At 38.0% G+C, this 18,815-nt stretch overlaps 1 protein-coding gene across 1 annotated transcript in view; it reads right to left on the reverse strand.

Annotated features, from left to right (window-relative positions):
- Positions 1 to 1,850: 1,850 nt before the first annotated feature.
- Positions 1,851 to 18,815, reverse strand: part of MOSMO (modulator of smoothened) — a 56,131-nt gene continuing 39,166 nt past the window's right edge. The window contains exons 2-3 of the mRNA XM_034988085.1: positions 7,548 to 7,760; positions 1,851 to 2,649 (exon numbers count right to left, since the gene is read on the reverse strand). Of these exons, the coding sequence (XP_034843976.1) occupies positions 2,465 to 2,649; positions 7,548 to 7,760 (398 nt within the window). The 3' untranslated portion in view covers positions 1,851 to 2,464. The remainder of the gene's footprint in view (positions 2,650 to 7,547; positions 7,761 to 18,815) is intronic.

The raw sequence follows: 18,815 nt of genomic DNA on the forward strand, positions 1-18,815 counted from the left end.
TTAAAGACAACTTAATGGTTTGGGTAATAGATACAAATAAAACCTTAAATTTTGTAATCTTATACGCAATACCACTGTAAGTGAAAGAAGTAAACAGTGGGGAAATTCTTAGCAGCTGAGAAACTTTCTCTCCCCATGCTCATGATCCAGTTAAAAATATTCTGAGAAACTATTTACAATAAAATTCATCTTTTGGAAGAGAAAAGCTCTTGGTCATATCATAAATTAATTTGAACCATACTTTGCTAACACTTTATCTCAGTGGTATAATGGTGACAACCAAAACTTTCCTTCAAAGTGATCCATTTGACTGAGGACCAATCAAATCACAATGGGAACTGCAATCCCAAATGTCCATAGAACACGTCCAGTGGTATTTTCAGAATTAACTAGGCATCATAATACTTGGGGAAAAATAGTCTCCTTCAGTCATTTCCCAAAAGGTTTCTTTGACCCTGGGAAAGAAAAGTGTGACATTCCCCCAGAACACTCAAGGAATGCATCACAGTGGTGGTTCACCTCTTACCTGACTCCTGAGTGAGCTGAAACACTGGGGTTTTCTTTCACAATAAAATACTGCTGAATTAACAGTAAGATACATGAATGTCAAACAAGCCAGTGTGAAACACATCAGGCTCCTCCATTTTATACTTTGACTATCTGAGGAGGCAGCCCCATTTCTGAAGTAATCATTTTATAATTTATAATTGAGCTTTCAAAAAAACAGTGCATTCATTTCTGTTTGTGTGAAGCATGTACTACATGGGACTCTAACTCTACTGGGACATTTGGGTTGCCGGTTTCACTAGAAAGAAGAAAAACAGCTCCATTGCCAAGAAAGAGCCTCCTGCCCCACATTTCAAACAAGAGATTATCTATAGTGTTCATCTGGAAAAACGACTAAGCAGTGATACGAAAGCATGGAAACGTGGAGAAGAGAAATACTGTATTTTAAAACTGTTTGTAGATTCGAGCGTTAGCGGCAATGCTTCCTCTAGGAAAAAATGTAAAGCTGTGGGTTTAGTACAGCCCTTTAAAGTAAATGCAAAAATGTTAGCTTTTAGCAAACAAAGGCATATAGCATATAAAGAAAATACTGTATTGCTCAGGTTTCTGATAAAGGAGATGTATTAATAATGCTTACAGATGAAAAGAACATAAATTTAGTTTTTATAGCAGAGTGCAGTTAGTGTTGTAGATAGCCAAAATATTATAAATTGGTATCACTAGTGAACTTTGTATTTATGTAAAGTTGTGTGCTTAAACATAGAAAATGCATTATTCATGTAACAGACTGAGCCAGTAGAAAAAGAGAACCTCTGTACAACAGACGACAGTTGCCAATAATTTAAATAGTGTCAGATTCCCCAAATTATAAGGTTTTACATGATCTTACCTTCTACTATCATATACAAATAAATTAACCCTACAAAGAATTTTAGCTTAACTTAAAATTGGACCTAGAAAGGTATGGGATTATTTGTACCTATTACAAAAACCTGTTAAAATCAAGGGCTGCTACAAAGAATGAGGTAAACTGAAGACTCTCTCCACTATGCAGCCTTCAGATAAATGGCTTTTTTTTTCTATTGAGTTCTAGGTTTGCACACCACAGTGTTTTGCTAGCAAAGCATTCAGAGTTCTCTTCCAGGAACTGTTTGCATGTGTGTGTATATAAATTTACACACACATACACACACACACATATATACACACTGTATACTGCATCAGCAAAATATATATATTATATATATATTTATATAAATATAAGGAATATTTCCCCCACCCACCCACCCCCAACAACATGTTTCTTAGTGTTTGATTTTTTTGTTTTGTTTTGTACACAGAGAATAGGGAATTTCAGGATTTTTACAGACACTTTAGCAAACAAGTTTTGATCTATTGGCTTCTTGGTGTAGTAATGCAACAGCAAATCATTCTGGTGCCAAAGGCTCATATCATTACAAGGAAGCTGTGAACACTAATTTCTTAGGTGAGGCCAGCCCCACATGAACTTCTCTTGTAACCCTCTGGTCCACCATGATTCATAAATACTTAGACTTCTTTTCCCCTCAATTAATCATTAGACGTTAAAAACGGAAAAACAGAGTCACAAAGGGCCACATGCTTTTCAGTATAAAGCATTCTCCTTCACTAGGTTGCTATCACAGTGCAGACCTGACTGCCTGAATATGCTCAGGAGATTTAGTCAATATTGTCTGTATTTGGTTATGGAAAAGGCTCTCATTTTTGTTTGTTTGTTTGTTTGTTTTGTTTTTAAATCCAAAGTGCATAGTGAGAACAAATCAAAGCATTTTTTTTTTCCTTTTCAGCATCAATTTCATCTAAGCATCTTCCTATGAGAGGACTACTTAGATGCCTTGCCTTTGTCCTCCCCCCTCCAAAAATAAAAAAATAAAATAAAATAAAAAATAATAAAAGAGTTGAGCAATTTAGACATTCATCAGCCTGGTAAACAAACTTTGCCAGCAAATAGAAGTCCTACTATTGTAAAGAAAATTGATAAGACAAAAAGTACATATGATGACCCAACTACTGTGTTGTTGGGTAATTTATAAGGTTGACCTCCGACTTCATTGATGTAAAATCCTATCGGAAATATTAGGGCAGCCATACAGAAAAGGATCACTGTAAAACAAACCAAAACACAACATTAGTAACATGGTTTGGTGATTAAGAAAACAATGAAAATTTGGCACAAAGGAAGTTTATAAGAAGGGTTGTGGATTGATAACATGGTCAAACCTGTTAAAACATTGACCACTTGTCAAAAGATTTACATCTTCTACAGATCACATAATATCCCCAAAGCCTAACAATTAAATATAGTAAAAGCTGGGCTAGCCTTTTATATAAGTGTTAGGATGATTTTGAATATCCGAATTAAGAAAGGGGTCCAAACCTACTAAGTGCTTATATAAACTATTCTTTTTTAAACTTTTAATTAAAAAATTTTAATTCCAGTATATTTAACACAGTATTATATTAGTTTCAGGTGTTTGCATAGATTATACTTGACCACTTAAAGTAGTGATTAAGGGCTTGAGCTAGAATCAGAGGGGCTATGTTCTGGCTCCACTCCTTATTAGCTGTGCAATCTTAGGCTTCTGGTTCCCTTCTAAAAATGCGGTAAATACCAGAAGGATAAAAAAAAAAAAAACAATGTCAAGTCCCTGGCACGGTGCCAGGTTGATAGTAAGTGCTGAATAAATGTTGCATATTACTATTATCAGTTATTATTCTGCCAATTCTCTGTTCCTCTCAGTTGGTATTAGAAGGAATTGGAGAAAAGGTACAAACATAGTACTATTTATCTTACTCTGATTTAAAATCACTTAGTGGAAAGAACCTCAGGCTTCTGAGATGATTAGTAAACTGTCAGAGTGGTTCTCTCTCATCATGGACAATGTTAGAAAAAAATAAAATCTCTCTCAGGTTTTCTGAGTACACAGGTTAAAATGGGGCAGGGGGGGCTTCTTTGCGTTTTGTATACAAACACAATGAAATGTATTATTTGCTAAAATGTTTCTAGAAAGTTATCAGCAATCCCAGCATCTGGGTAGAATTCCACAGTCCTCTCTGTCTCAGTGAAGAGCTTGTGCCCCTGGGCTACCAAAGAAACACTCTTCCTAGTGAACACAAATTACCCATTGATAGGCTAGCTTTTCCAAGAGAATATTTTATGCTTTTTGAAAGCACATTGGTCAAATGTTCATAGTCCTTCAAATTTCTTTGGAGGCAGAAACGTTTCTTCAGTGTAATGTAAAGACAGGTTACTATACTCACTGCATGTGAAGGGGTGAAGCTTTCCATTATCAACTGAATGAGAAACTTCTTCCGAGTTAAACATATCCCCAAGAATACAGACAAAGTCCTGGATAAACATAGCAGCTGACGCTTGTCCTAAATTATTTTTGTGTTAATCAGTCAAAAAATTTAATAGGAGTGTCCTTAAAAAGCCAATTAGGAATCTTTTTCTGAAGAAATACCTCCAGGGTAATATCCAAGGTATTAAAAAGTAACATTTTCTTAAAACATTGGTTTACAGAACACATCAGCATTCTTGTTTGCTTTGCACCACCTAGATGGATTATCTTATATTATACAGACAGCCTACTTCATTTTGGGCCAATGACCACATCAAATAATGTTACATCAGTGAATTTGGATTCTTTCAGGTGCCTACTACAGAACAAATGAAAAATTCAGATTTTAAGTATTAGATCTTTTGGCCTTTCTGTTGTACAGTCAGCAGTAAAAGACTATTAGTGCTGCCAAAGCCCACTTATTCGTGTTATCTGCCACCAATTTCTAACAGTTCTTATGCCTTAATATGGTTTGGTAAGTAAAATGAAACCGTAATCTAAGCAGCTATACACAATCTAACAGAAAAACAATGGGATAAAGTTATTGCTTTAAAAACAATTTGTTTCTTAATGTTGACTCATCTAATCTCAAGAAACACAGATAATTTAGAAGTGCTTTAGAGATACGCAGATATTACAATTGTTTATTCTGTTAATTAATATGCCAACTTCATTCCTATCTTTTTCTACTTTCTATTGTAAGATAAAAATCTATCCTTCATAATGGAGTAATCATTTAATGATTATATTTAAAGTAGAGTTTAATTTTTTACAAGAGTTAGATGCTTTCCAAATTAGTTAGGAAAAGCTGAATCAAATACTAAGGAAGCAGTAAACTCCTATTTGATCTAATCCTGGTTTTTAATAGCAAGAGTTAGGTTCTCTATACTTCTGGGAAGATTTAATGTAAGTTTTCTTTCAAGCTATTGGGACCTGTGAGGTTACTTTAGATCTTAAAATAGTATTAATGCTGATAATATCTATCAACTTTTGACAATTAAATTTTGGATCCTAAATAAGCCTATAAAGACCTCACTTCCTATCTTCCATGGCACAGATTTCTTGATGGTAAGAGTCAGATATTGAGTTTTACTGGGGAATGAGAATGTAAATTACAGTGGCAGAGTTAAGGATAAGGGTCAGACTTGAAAAAAAAAAGACACATCTTTGTTACCCTTGCCCCCACAGGCAGGCTGCATCACGTGTGACTCTCCTCTGAGAGAGTCCCCCACTGTGTAAACCTATTAGAAAATGTTACCCTGACATTTTTACCAGAACTACAGTTTAAGAGGAATAGAAATACATACAGTAGAAATAAAGTACATTTTCAAAGGCTGAATGGAAATACCAGGGGGACCTAAATCCCTCTCAGGACTGCCACCCTAGTGGACTAGCTCTGGTAACACAAACAATGTATTTAGGGGCGCCTGGGTGGCTCAGTCATTAAGTGTCTGCCTTTGGCTCAGGTCATGATCCCAGGGTCCTGGGTAGAGCCCCGCATCGGGCTCCCTGCTCCGCAGGAAGCCTGCTTCTCCCTCTCCCACTCCCCCTGCTTGTGTTCCCTCTCTCACTGTCTCTCTCTCTGTCAAATAAATAAAAAAAAATCTTTAAAAAACAAAAGACAAAAACCAACGTATTTAAGGCAGCTGAGAAGAGTAATGCAGCCCACCCTATGCTTACTTAGATGACATTAACTACAAGTATATTGTTGAGCTAAAAAACCAAGGTACAGAAGAGTATAAATAGAATATATATTCATAGAACATTCACACATATACATATATGTTTCTATGCATAAGACACCTCTGGTAAGAAATCCCAGAAACTCTTTTAACAATGGTTGCTTCCAGCAAAGAGGTATTGAATAGCTAGGTGATGGAGCCACACACGAGACTTACTTTTCACTTGATGACCCTTCCCTAAGCTTTGAATTATGTATCATATGCACATATTATTTTTAGAAGTTATTATTTTAAATTTTTTTAAAAATAAAGGAAAAACACATTACATTTGGAGGTAGCTACATATATTTAAATATCTGTTGAAAGGAAATGAAAAACAAAATAACCCTCGTTCCTTCTATTTATTGGGTGGCAATAACCAAAGGCTCACATAGCATTTCAATGCTTTCTTTGACTCATCCTAAACTAGTGTTACTATTCAATTATATTTTAGATCTTTGGTATTCAGAGCATATGCGTTCCCAAATGTTAACTAAATCCAGAAACTAAATCCTCTTACTTTGACTTTATTTTACTCCTTAAAGAATGAATTCTATCTGGATAATTGTTATCTGTGAGTAAAGATTCTCTTTAAATTCTTCATCAATTAATTTAGCAGCACTGTCTCCACAACTGCCTGTGGACCCTACTACTCAGAAAAGAATGGTCTCAGGAGGTCTGTTTGTTTCACATTTCTTAACAAGAATGGAGAAGACTTTTTTAGTCAAAGTCAACTTGATCTAAATTTTAAAATTAAGGGAGATGTATAGACAGAAATAAAACAGACCCAGAAACATATACATTAAAGAGTTTCACAGAGAGATAGGGAGAAACTGAGACTCATGAACTAATATCCCTATCTTATGGTCTTTAAGGATAAACCGAGCTTTAACATTAATAGGGATTCATGGGATTATGCCTTACCCCTACCATACAAGTTCTAAATGAAAATATCAAGTGAAAGTAAGCCGTGTTATAATATTCACTTTTATGCAAACTTGATATAATTATAAGGCATTGAATTAGAAGTTAAATCCCATGGTATTTGGCATGAGTATTGTTATCCTGTTCTTTAGAGCAAAGTTTCTCAAGAGGGCCCTATTGCCACTTTGGGCCTGATAAGTCTTTGTTGTGGGGAGCTGTCCTTTGCATTTGTAGGATGTTTTGCCATTATCCCTGGCCTCTACTCAAGATGCCAGTAAGATCTCCTTAGCTGTGACAATAAAAAATGTTTCCAGCCATTGACAAATATCCCCTGGGTGGGGACAAAATTGCTTTAGAGAGAAAGAAGCAAGAAAACAAAATTACAGAAATATCTTTCCTTTGTGCATTTTTGCTGCTTTTAACTTGGGAAAAGCCCCTGATGTGCTGGAAAATTAAAACAATTTTGTAGAGTACAAGAGAATGTATAATATGTATCATACCCTGGGGCATAGCTTAATGGAGTATGAAATGTTGATAAATAACTATTAAACAACCAAATGTGTTGGTTTTTTCAATGGTCACACAACTCACAGTAGAAACTCAAAATTAATGATATTAAAAAGCAAATCACCACCTTAATCTAATTTATATTTCTGTACATTTTCTTCTAGATTTACCTTTATTTGGTAGAGGATACCAATACTTTCAAGAAGAATAAAAGACTCAGGTTAGTGATAGCTCTGAGCCCACAGACCTGGAACGCTTATGTCACAATGTGAGCAAAAATAAAATTCATTAAAATAGCATTTCATACAAAGCAATTAAGGTTTTGGATGTCTTGGTCTTGTGGTGAGAATTCTGAAGAACTGATGGGACTGTGCAGAGTCTATATGACGGCCACAGCAAGTGGTGCTCTTTGATGATTATGGAGTCCTTATGACTGATTCTTGATATCTTCATTAAAATACCACTGTGCACGCCTTCTAGACAAATTTAGTAAGCACAGGTTACTTACTTCCAGTGAATGCTATCCATCGAGCATATTTTGTAGCTTCTCTCCGCCAGTGGGAAGCCACCAGCAAACCACATGTGACAGTCAATGAAACGATTCCCATGATGATAAAAAACAGTGTGGTGACCCACTCTGGGGGAAGCCGAGGTGGGATGCACGTCCGGTCTCGTCCATGGATTGTTTGACATTGTCGCACGAGGCCCACAGTGAGTGCTCCTGGGGAGATGCAAAAGGTGGGAGTATTTTAGTGGGTCTGGCATTCCCAAGGAATATCCCCCACCAACACCGCTGTAGTCCCTAAATCTTATTTCTGTGTAGGTCACTCAGGCATTTAATTCCACTGAGTCTCACGATTCAGCATTCCACTGTAGTTCACAATGTAGTCATACTTAACATACAAAGTGAACTTAAAAAAAACTCGCAAAAACCACAAACACAGTTCTTTCAGTCATTCATTAAACAAATACTTTTTTTTTTTTTTAAAGATTTTATTTATTATTTGAGAGAGAGAATGAGAGACAGCACGAGAGGGAAGAGGGTCAGAGGGAGAAGCAGACCCCCGCCGAGCAGGGAGCCCGATGCGGGACTCAATCCCGGGACTCCAGGATCATGACCTGAGCCGAAGGCAGTCGCTTAACCAACTGAGCCACCCAGGCGCCCAAACAAATACTTTTCTGAGTACTTGTATCAGGCAATGTTCTGGGCTCCAGGGAAATAACTATGAACAGGACAGATGAGGCTCCTGGTCTTGCTGAGCTTACATACTAGCCGAAAGACCTGGAACTTTTCTATTCTCAGATCCAAGACTCACTGCATATTATTTGATTTTGGATGAGAAGAAAAACACTTTTCAGGAATCTGAAGACAAACTTGAAATATGTCTAGTCATAATATATAGATAAAATTAAATAACGGATTAAGTATTAGAATGAATATATTTTATTAAAGTTAAAAGGCCTAAGAATAGGGGCACCTTGGTGGCTCGGTTGGTTAAGTGTCAGACTCTTGGTTTCGGCTCAGGTCATGATCTCAGGGTCCTGGGAATGAGCCCCATGTTGGGCTCCATACTCAGCACAGAGTCTGGTTGAGATTCTCTCTCTCCCTCTCCCTCTGCTCCTCCCCCCGCTTGCAAACTCTCTCTCTAAAATAAATAAATAAGTAAAATCTAAAAAAAAGGCCTAAGAATATTATAATATAAACACTTCCATTAAATTCAAGAAAATGTTGGGAAAACTAGTAGGTTCCTCCTTGTGGTAAGTTCAACAATTTCTGTGCAATGCACAAGTGTTCAGATTGCTAAACCATTACTAGCATGCTTCAGCAGAAAAGCATAAAGGCATTAGTGGTAATTTTTCAAATGCCCCCTCTCCCATTTAAATAACATGATGGTGATTTTTGTAAAACATCAGGTGCTATTTTTACATTAACATGTTCTTATGTCAAGCCCAGGGAACCCCTCTATCAAATTTGGGGTGAATTAACTTACAGAAAACTAGATACGGTGAAAATACTTATTTTATTCTCTTCCCCATTAAGAACAATTAAAACGTTACTTTTGGGTGAAAAAGAGCAACTGCAAATGGGAACACTGTTGCCTAAAACGTAAGAAATTTCTGGAACATAACAGATTTCTGCATTTTTTTTTTTTTAGTCCTAATTATTTTCTCAGTTTGAACAAAAATAATGACAACACCAACAACAAAAAGACATTAACCTCAAAATCACAGCACTTGCACAAACAAGTGCCTTTTTTGAGGACAGTCAGTAAAATTCCGATGAGAGGCATTTCGGGAAGCTGCCTTGGTGGGAGCAGACAGCAGAGCTGGATGTGTGTATACAGATGTATGTGTGGGTAGGTGGGGCTGCTGGAGGTAGGGGGCTCTCCTGCAACCTGAGTTTTGCCATTGATACACTTTTAGAAACAAAGCAATGTGTTCAAGGAAAATGAAGCAAAAGATCAGTTCTCTCAAAACTCTCCCCCTCTAATGCTAATTCTGACTCTTTTGGTTGAATGGAAGAAGAGCTCAAAGAGTACCCTTTTCTCTCAAATCATCCAATAATTAGGTCCATCTTGTGATCTCCGCAAAGGTGCAAACAGCATTATAACTGTAGGATCATCTCTGGCAGGATGGAGGCAGATGGGGGTTTGGAGGGGAATAGAAAGTGAGCAAACCTTCATAATAATGCCACACACTATCCCTCTTTCTAGCTGCTGCTTGGAGCTCAGTGACTTAGTAGGTCGAAGAAAAGTAAATCAGTTCAAAGTTCTGACACTTAATTGCGAACCTTAAAATTATCATAGTAAAAAAAAAAATCATAGTAATTGCTTGAATCAGAGAAAGCAAAGGGTAGGGGTGAACTGAATAAATGTTTTTAAATTGAAACACTAAAAAGTTTCCTTGAAAAGAAAACTTGGGGGACAGAGGGTGTCTAATTATGATAAAGCATTTTATTATAATTTAGGAAATAAGGTATTCACAGCAGTGCTCAAGAATGAACAGGAAATTACTCTTGATCATTCAGCAAGACTTTTTTTTTTAAGATTTTAATTATTTATTTGACAGAGAGAGAGACAGCGAGAGAGGGAACACAAGCAGGGGGAGTGGGAGAGGGAGAAGTAGGCTTCCCGCGGAGCAGGGAGCCCATCAGCAAAAGACTTCTAACAAATTACCCTCTATAGTCCCTATCCCATTTATAAAACTGTAATTGCTATAAAAATAGACAACAGGCAATGAAAGATCCTCTGAAAAATGCAATATTGTGGATTCTGATTACAGTAGTAACTTTCTTTACAACTTAATTTAAAATACAAAGAAAGTTATTGGTAACTGTATATAACTAATGGACTTAGATTTACATTTGACAATTACTTTTTGCTGGCAAATATGTAAAATTGTAGGTTCAGTAAATCATAACTAAAATATCTCTCCTTCAAAATATTTCTGAGTATCTTATGTTACCTCTTACTTTCCATTTATGGACATGGCCAAGAGCTAGTTAGGGCTCAAATTTAACATAACCTCCTCTGCCTGTAGATTGTTAAGCTTTCTGAGTGGGATTGTTCCTGCTTCCCCTCCTGACTGGCATACCACACCAGGTGAATAGAAATAGAACAAGAAAATGAAAATGAAAATGAGAGCTATCACTTCCACAAAGCAAATGGAAATAACCTGACAGATGTTCAGTTTTAAAAGAAGAATTATGTTCCTGTAATTACAAAAGTCCTTATTACCACAAATCGAGACCAAATACTCTACAGCTACATTCTGGAAGAAAAGAAAGCTAAAGCTAGCTGATAGCCGTAAGATATGCTGTATATAAGAAAATCAATTCACAAAATTGTGGATTATTTAATGTCTTTGTGCCCAGCATTGTTATGGTGGTTGGGATTCCAAAAACTAATATCCTGTCACACTTTCAGTGAAAACAGACTTTCCTTAAATAAATCATACAGGCTAGTACAAAGAGTCAACACTGTTGAAGTTCTTTTTCATGAGTAAGACTCTAGGTCAACATAGTTTATATCATAGTCACATATTTTCCATAAGCTGCCTGGGGAAAGGGATCTGCAAAAGTACCTGTCCTGCTACTATTACATCTTATAAATTCAGGTACTGTTGGTACCCAAACTCACACCGGTCTTTAAATCTCATCCTCTACCTCAAAGAATTATCTCCTACTTGTAGATTCAAATCCACCTCTAGTGTTGACTAGCCAAGATTTTTTATATCCTCCAAATTCCCTGGACACATCACACAATCGTGTACTTGATTTTAAGATAACTTTTATTTTTTTATTTTTTTACCTCAAACAGAAAATGTTTTTTTTAGGAAGGAACTGACCCTTCTACTTCATTGGTAACCCCCAGGATGGCCTGCAGCAGTGGGCACGAAGCATGAATTAATAAGCAACTGGGGAACTTAAAAGAATGAAAAACAACCTAAATTTAAAATCACATAGCATTAGTTTCTTCTAAAGATCTTGTCTTGGTGTAATTTCCTAAAGCACGCTAATTAATAATTAGGCACAAGCTCAGCCATTCACTGATTTTTGTTTTGTTTTATCCAACAGGTCTTTTGCTGCTGTAAGGGGCCTGTAATTCCATTTCTCAAACAGCCAATCCATCTTTACCCTGCAGCTGTTTCCTAGGTAACCAATCCAGCCGAATAAAAGACTTGCACACAATAGGAAAAAGGAAACCAAACTAGGAACTACAGCATCCCACATGCCTCTCAGTAGCTCACCTGTGTACCATTACACACAAAAGGAAGTCATAATGAGTCTTACCCTGTTGACATGTGACAACTATGGAAATCAAATCCTCCTGTCCCTAGGTTTGCTGTTGTTACTGTTTTTGTTTTTTTAAAGATTTTTTAAATTTATTTGACAGAGAGAGAAACACAGCGAGAGAGGGAACACAAGCAGGGGCAGAGGGAGAGGGAGAAGCAGGCTTCCTGCAGAGCAGGGAGCCCGATGCGGGGCTTGATCCCAGGACCCCGGGATCATGACCTGAGCCAAAGGCAGATGCTTGACAACTGAGCCACCCAGGCGCCCCTGTTGTTACTGTTTGTTTACTGACTTTCCTGGAATAGCTCTGTAAAGTTTGGATCATTGTTGTGTGTGGCCTCTGAAGTCTCTGTTCCATTAGCTTAGTAGTCAGCTAATGGCTGGAATGAGATTTTTTTTTTTTTAAAGATTTTTTTTTTAAAGATTTTATTTCTTTATTTGACAGACAGAGAGAGAGAGCACAGATAGGCAGAGCAGCAGGCAGAGGGAGAGGGAGAGGGAGAAGCAGGCTCCCCGCAGAGCAGGGAGCCCTATGTGGGGCTTGATCCCAGGACTCTGGGATCATGACCTGAGCCAAAGGCAATGCTTAACCAACTGAGCCACCCAGGAGCCCCTAAAGATTTTTTTTATTATGTATTTGAGAGAGAAAGAGAAAGTGCACAAGAAGGGGGAAGGGCAAAGGGAGAGGGAGAAACAGACTCCCCACTAAGCAGGGAGCCGGATGTTGGGCTTGATCCCAGGACTCCAGAATCATGACCTGAGCTGAAGGCAGATGCTTAACTGACTGAGCTACCCAGGCACCCCTGGAATAAGATTTCTTTAAATGCCTTGAATCAGTGTGTCTCTCAGCCTTGCTGTCTGTGTCTGTTGTGGTACATTTTCAATGCTCCAACAGGCAATTAACAACTCTGCCTTAGTACTCACTTCCTGCTTGCACAGAGCCTCAAATTTAGCTAGAGGCAACAGATTAATGAAGACCCATCCTGAGGGGTGCCTGGGTGGCTCAGTCATTAAGGGTCTGCCTCCAGCTCAGGTCATGATCCCAGGGTCCTGGGATCGAACCCCACATCGGGCTCCCTGCTCAGCGGGAAGCCTGCTTCTCCCTCTCCCACTCCCCCTGCTTGTGTTCCCTCTTGCTGTGTCTCTCTCTCTGTCAAATAAATAAAATCTTAAAAAAAAAAAGCAAAAAAACCTATCCTGGATATGTGAAAAGCCCTAAATATGTGTAGAGCCTTCTAGATTCCTAGGAAATATGTTGGAGTTTTTCAAAGACTCCTTTGGACATCCTGTTCCCCAGTTTTTCCTTTATGTTTTTTAGTTAGCCTTTTGTTAGTGTCAAATAAACAACCTCAGGTACCTGCAATTTTTAAAAAATTTATTTATTTGAGAAAGAGCACGTGAATGGGGGGTAGGTTGAGGAGGGGTAGAGGGAGAGGGACAAGCAGATTACCCACCGAGCAGGGAACTGACCGAGGAACCGAGGTGCCCCACGTACCTGCAATGTTAAACAACTAGTGCTGATTGCTTTTAACAAATGTCCTGGGGGTGAGACAGAGCAAGCTCTCAATCTGGTCCAATAAAGGTAAGGCCTGAGGAAATTTTCAGTGAGCTGACATATCAAATGGTAGCAATTCTGAGGATGGGGCTTTAAGGAGCACCAGACCCTTTTGCCATCTCAAGTGGTTGCTGAGCTGCTGGTTTACACTGCTACCAAACTTGCAAGGCTACTGGCTTTCAAGGCTACTATGTAGCTGAGAGGGGGTGTGTGATTAGCACAATTTAAACTGCCACAAAGCTTGCTGTTCTTGCCAAGATTCGGGTGATTTTTTCTTTTTTTTTTTTAAAGATTTTATTTATTTATTTGAGAGAGAGAATGAGAGAGAGCAAGCACACGAGACTGGGGAGGGTTAGAGGGAGAAACAGACTCCCCGCTGAGCAGGGAGCCCAATGCGGGACTCGATCCCGGGACTCCAGGATCATGACCTGAGCCGAAGGCAGTCGCTTAATCAACTGAGCCACCCAGGCACCCGATTCGGGTGATTTTCTTAATAAATGCTCCTTGGATTGCTGTGAGCCTTAGTTAATTTCCAGAGTTCTGAAAAAGTTGATCTGACAATTTTTGCCAGTATTCTTATTGCATTTATGGAGGAGCAGATTTTCAGAAGTCCCTGGTCCACTATCACGGGAGTTAAACCCAACAAGTCACAGTTTCAATCTCAGCTTTGGACACACTTGAGCAAGTCCCTTAATTTTCCTAAACTTGCTTCAGCAGAAAAGTAATATGACTTAACATTTAGGTTTCTGTGAGAATTAAATTAGATGATGAGATAATACTTGTAAGCAACTGCAAGTGTAAGCACTAAATAACTATTACATGTCTTCAGGGAAGTAAGTGAGATATTTTTGTTTTAGTTAAAAAATACATACACAGGGCAGTAGTAGACAAAATAATTTAACACAATAGTACACTCATGAAACTCATATTCCAAAATAAAAAGGTTGACATCTGATGGTTGCCATGGCTGCTAGTCATAAAAAGTACTCAGGACATCACTTTTCTGCCCAACTGCTTTAGTGTATCATTCAGGTTGAAGATGAAGCATAAGGCAAGTTCGGACTTGCTGAAATAAAAGCTCTGGGGACAGATTTTATAGGAATAGCAAGCTGGAAACATTGAGATTGAGAATGCTTTGCTAATAGAATGAAATCACAAAATGTTTTGTTAGATAGCAAGTAAATAGAGAACAATCATTAATCTTTTTAGTTTGATTTTCTTTTCCCTTAAACTCCACTGGCTGTTCTATCTCTTCTTAAAATACAACTGTTACCAGCTGTCTGCAAGTAAGACTGTAGTTCAGAGGTCATCTCATTTTAAGATTGACTAAATCATACCAACACTGTCCTCTCATTGTAGTGTATTCTATCAGCCCTTGCTCCATTAACGTGGTCTTGGGTCTAATCCTATAAATACATTAAACATAAACTAGCAGTGGATTTCTATTTTAAAATCCGCCTTATCGACAAGTACAATATGGTACCAGAATCTGTCCTATTACAATCCCAATCATTGAAGCCCTTAATATATAATGCATGAAGTCATTAAAGAAAAGCTAACCACAATGTTTAAACTGTCTATATAGTGTATGAAAAATATGTGGAAGAGTATTTATCACATGGCTAGGAGTGGCCTACTTTGGTTGAATAGGATTGGAGGGTGGAGTGGGGTTGAGAACCCTTGTACTTTTCACTGTCTTATCTGAGTGTAGATTAATTCATACAATTCTGCCCTTTAAAAAAATGTGCATTCACTTTATTTAAGAGAGGGAGGGGGAGGGGCAGAGGGAGAGAATCTTAAGCAGGCTCCATGCCCAGCGCAGAACCCCATGGGGGGCTTGATCTCACAACCCTGAGATCATGACCTGAGCTGAAATCAAGAGTAGGATGCTTAACCGACTGAGCCAACCAGGCACCCCTGTGCATTTCCTTTATATTTTACATATTAGATTTAAACAAAATGCACTAATTGCGCTTATACACTGAAATCTTTTAATCATGTATGAATTTAAGCACATGCTCTGGATCTAAAATAAATTAGAGAATGCCAAAGAAATTAAAGTAAATCAGGTAGAGAACGAAAATGGAACTTAAATAACTGTGTCTACATTTTCTATTCCATTTCAACTAAAGTAGCATGAGAAGCCACCGTGGAAGAATTCAGCAGATCATACTGGAATACTTATTGTTTCTTCCCTGACTGAAAAAACCCAAAACAAGTTTAACATTCATTTCACTAAATGAGTAGTCTCCATGTTTTACATGTAAAAGTGAGCTGGTTTAAGGGAGAGGAAACTGGTAAAGGGGATAAAATCAAACAAATTTGGTAGGCCAAATTGTTTTTGTGGGCAGGAAAGTGTTGCAGAATTTACAAAAGTATTTTAACAAAAGGGCTAAACATTAATAACTCTACAGCCTTCAATCACTGAAAAGGTTCATCTGTGCACAATGATCAAGAAGTAAACAAGCAATGCAGCAGAAAAGAGTGGCTCTCAATCATGCAAGATTCCTTGCCCCCTCTATGCTATCTCATTCTATCAAATAAATAAATAAAATCTTAAAAAATAAAATAAAATCATGGAGGATTCCTGGCCAAAAAGAGCCATAAAATTAGGGAATTTAGAGCTAGAAGGGATCTCAGAGATCATCAGTCCTAACCTCCCCAAGTTAGGGTTTGAAGAATACTGAGGCCCCGAGAGTGCTAAGTCCAAGGATACAAAGTAACCAGCAGTGCCAGGACTAAAACTAAGGTTTTCAATTAACCACCCCGAACTATTCCTACCACAGGATGCTGACTTCTTGAACACCATTCACTAAATAAAGAATAGTATTCCTAAAAATACCATCAGAAACATTTAGATTTATATCAGAGCAGACTTAATTACAACTTTGTAAGCATAGTGACAGTGAGTCTAAGAGGAACCTTCTTCACAGGAGGTCAATCCAAAGTGGGAGACAATATTTTTGTCAGTTCAGAGGAGTGACTCCTCTGAGTTTTACTCACTCTAAAATATAGCTTCCTCCCACACCCACATTTCTCATAAATGTTCAAGGAATATGCCACTCCCAGCTCATCCTCCTTAAAGAAATAACCCACTTTCTTAGTCTCAAGAAAAAAAGATTCCCTGTTCCCTATCTCTAAGGAACTTTTTGGTTATTTAAAGTCTACTCTCAAACATTACAATAAGCACTCATATTTGTCTTATTTGCATTGTACAGAAAATGTGCACCCCATCACCTTCTTGGAAAGGACTCTGTAGGGTATGTCATAATAAATAAATAACTTTCCTGAGGGTATAGCAAAGATTCCATTGTATGACTTCCAGGCCTGTCAAAATAACTTTTGCCAACTAGTTGATAATCTCAATATTACATAATTCAAAATCATTTCTTCAATAAATTGTACTCCCTTAATTTACATAAGTAAAATAATTCTGATAAAAATATCACATTCTAGGGCGCCTGGGTGGCTCAGTTGGTTAAGTGACTGCCTTCGGCTCAGGTCATGATCCCGGAGTCCCTGGATTGAGTCCCGCATCGGGCTCCCTGCTCGGCAGGGAGTCTGCTTCTCCCTCTGACCCTCCCCCCTCTCATGTGTTCTCTCTCTCATTCTCTCTCTCTCAAATAAATAAATAAAATCTTTAAAAAAAAAATCACATTCTAAATTATTTAGTCACATATCCATTGACTTAACTGGGAGATATCATATCACAGTGGTAGAATTCAGGCTCTGGATTCAGATTCCAGGCCCACCACTTACTGGTAGTGAGATTTTAGGCAAGTTATTTAACCTCTGTGTGCCTCAGTTTCCTCAACTATAAATGAGGATAACAACAAAATGACCTCATAGTGTTGTACGGATTATGAGAGGGAATATGCGTAAAACACTTAGAACAAATGCCTGGTACAGAGTAGTAAGTTGGTAAATTTTTTTTTTAAGATTTTATTTATTTATTTGAGAGAGAAAGAACATGAGTAAGAGGCGGAGGCAGAGGGAGAAGCAGACTCCCCGCTGAGCAGAGAGCCCAATGCAGGACTCGATCCCAGGACCCTGAGATCATGACCTGAGCTGAAGGCAGATGCTTAACCGACTGAGCCACCCAGGTGCCCAAGTTGGTAAATGTTAAATGTTATTGATGATATATTGCTCTTTCACCAAAAGTATTCATTTTTACTTTAAGGAAGGAAACAATCTGTGGGATTCCACCTTCTTTTTAAATTTATTGTTCTCTCTTGGGTTTAGATGAAAAATATCATAAGTGTTCAATTCGTGTAGATCTACTGAATTATTTAAAAGTGAATCAGAGTTGTAAAAGTTTAGAGTCTAGAAAATGCAAGGGAAGTGAGTTTAACACTGAGATGAGTGTTATTCTGTGCTGTTAGCACGGTCCCTTAATTATAAAAGAGGATGGATTTAAGAATGGAGAGCTTTGGAGAAAGACAAAAGTTCCGATTCTGACAGCTGCTCTTCTATTTAATCTTTAAGAGGAGTTTGTATTCTCACTGCAGTTATATTTGGCTTCAGATTGAAAATGTAAACTGATCTCTCCCTCAATTTCCAACGTCTGAAAACACTACCTAAGCTTTCATAGAAATATATAAAACAACAATCTCCCATTAATTAGCTTACATTTGTGGTAGCCGTGAACTCCTAAGCCAAGATGTGGTGGTCTAAGGAAACCATACATTAGAGAAAGTATCTGCTGAATTTGAAAAGCCTGGCACTATGCCATGAGATATTCCTGACTTTTCTGTCCAAGTCTGGGGGGCATGGTGCACTACGCCAAGCTTTCCTTCATTCAGCAAATACTGAGCACATGCTCTGTGCAATACAATGTGGGAAGTATGAAGAGAAACATAAACCTGATCCTTGTATTTCCAGAGATTATAATATACACAGAGACCTAAGATGAACACTCAACCTCTAAAATCTTTGTAATTTCCAACTAGGACCATCTCATGTTCTTATATTGGTCTTTGACCTTTGTTCCTGACACAGGGCTCCTGAAACCTTTGTAATTTCCTGGGTGATAGTAGTGTTTTTTGTTCTAATGAGGCAACTCATTAGACTCCTGGATGAGGGCTGGTCAAGGGAAAGATGGAGCCATGATTAGAAGCTTGGACTCTTCAGCCCTGCCCCCTCACCCCTTCTCTTGAGGAAAGGGATGAAAATCATGCCTACGTGATGAAGCCTCCATAAAATCTCAAAAGTACAAGGTTTGGAGAGCTTCCAGGTTGGTAGCAGAAGAGGAGTATGCACAGAGAGATCATGGAAGCTCCATGGCCCTTCCCACATCCCTTGCCCTATGCATCTTTCATCTCTATGTTCATCTATATCCTTTATATATCCTATGTCCTTTGATAATAAACTGGTAAACCAAAGTAAGTGTTTCCCTGAGTTCTGTGAGCCACTCTAGTAAACTAATTGAA

Source organism: Mirounga leonina, unplaced genomic scaffold (assembly GCF_011800145.1).
Source record: "Mirounga leonina isolate KUSES-001 unplaced genomic scaffold, KU_Mleo_1.0 Mir_448, whole genome shotgun sequence".
Taxonomy (NCBI): Eukaryota; Metazoa; Chordata; class Mammalia; order Carnivora; family Phocidae; genus Mirounga; species Mirounga leonina.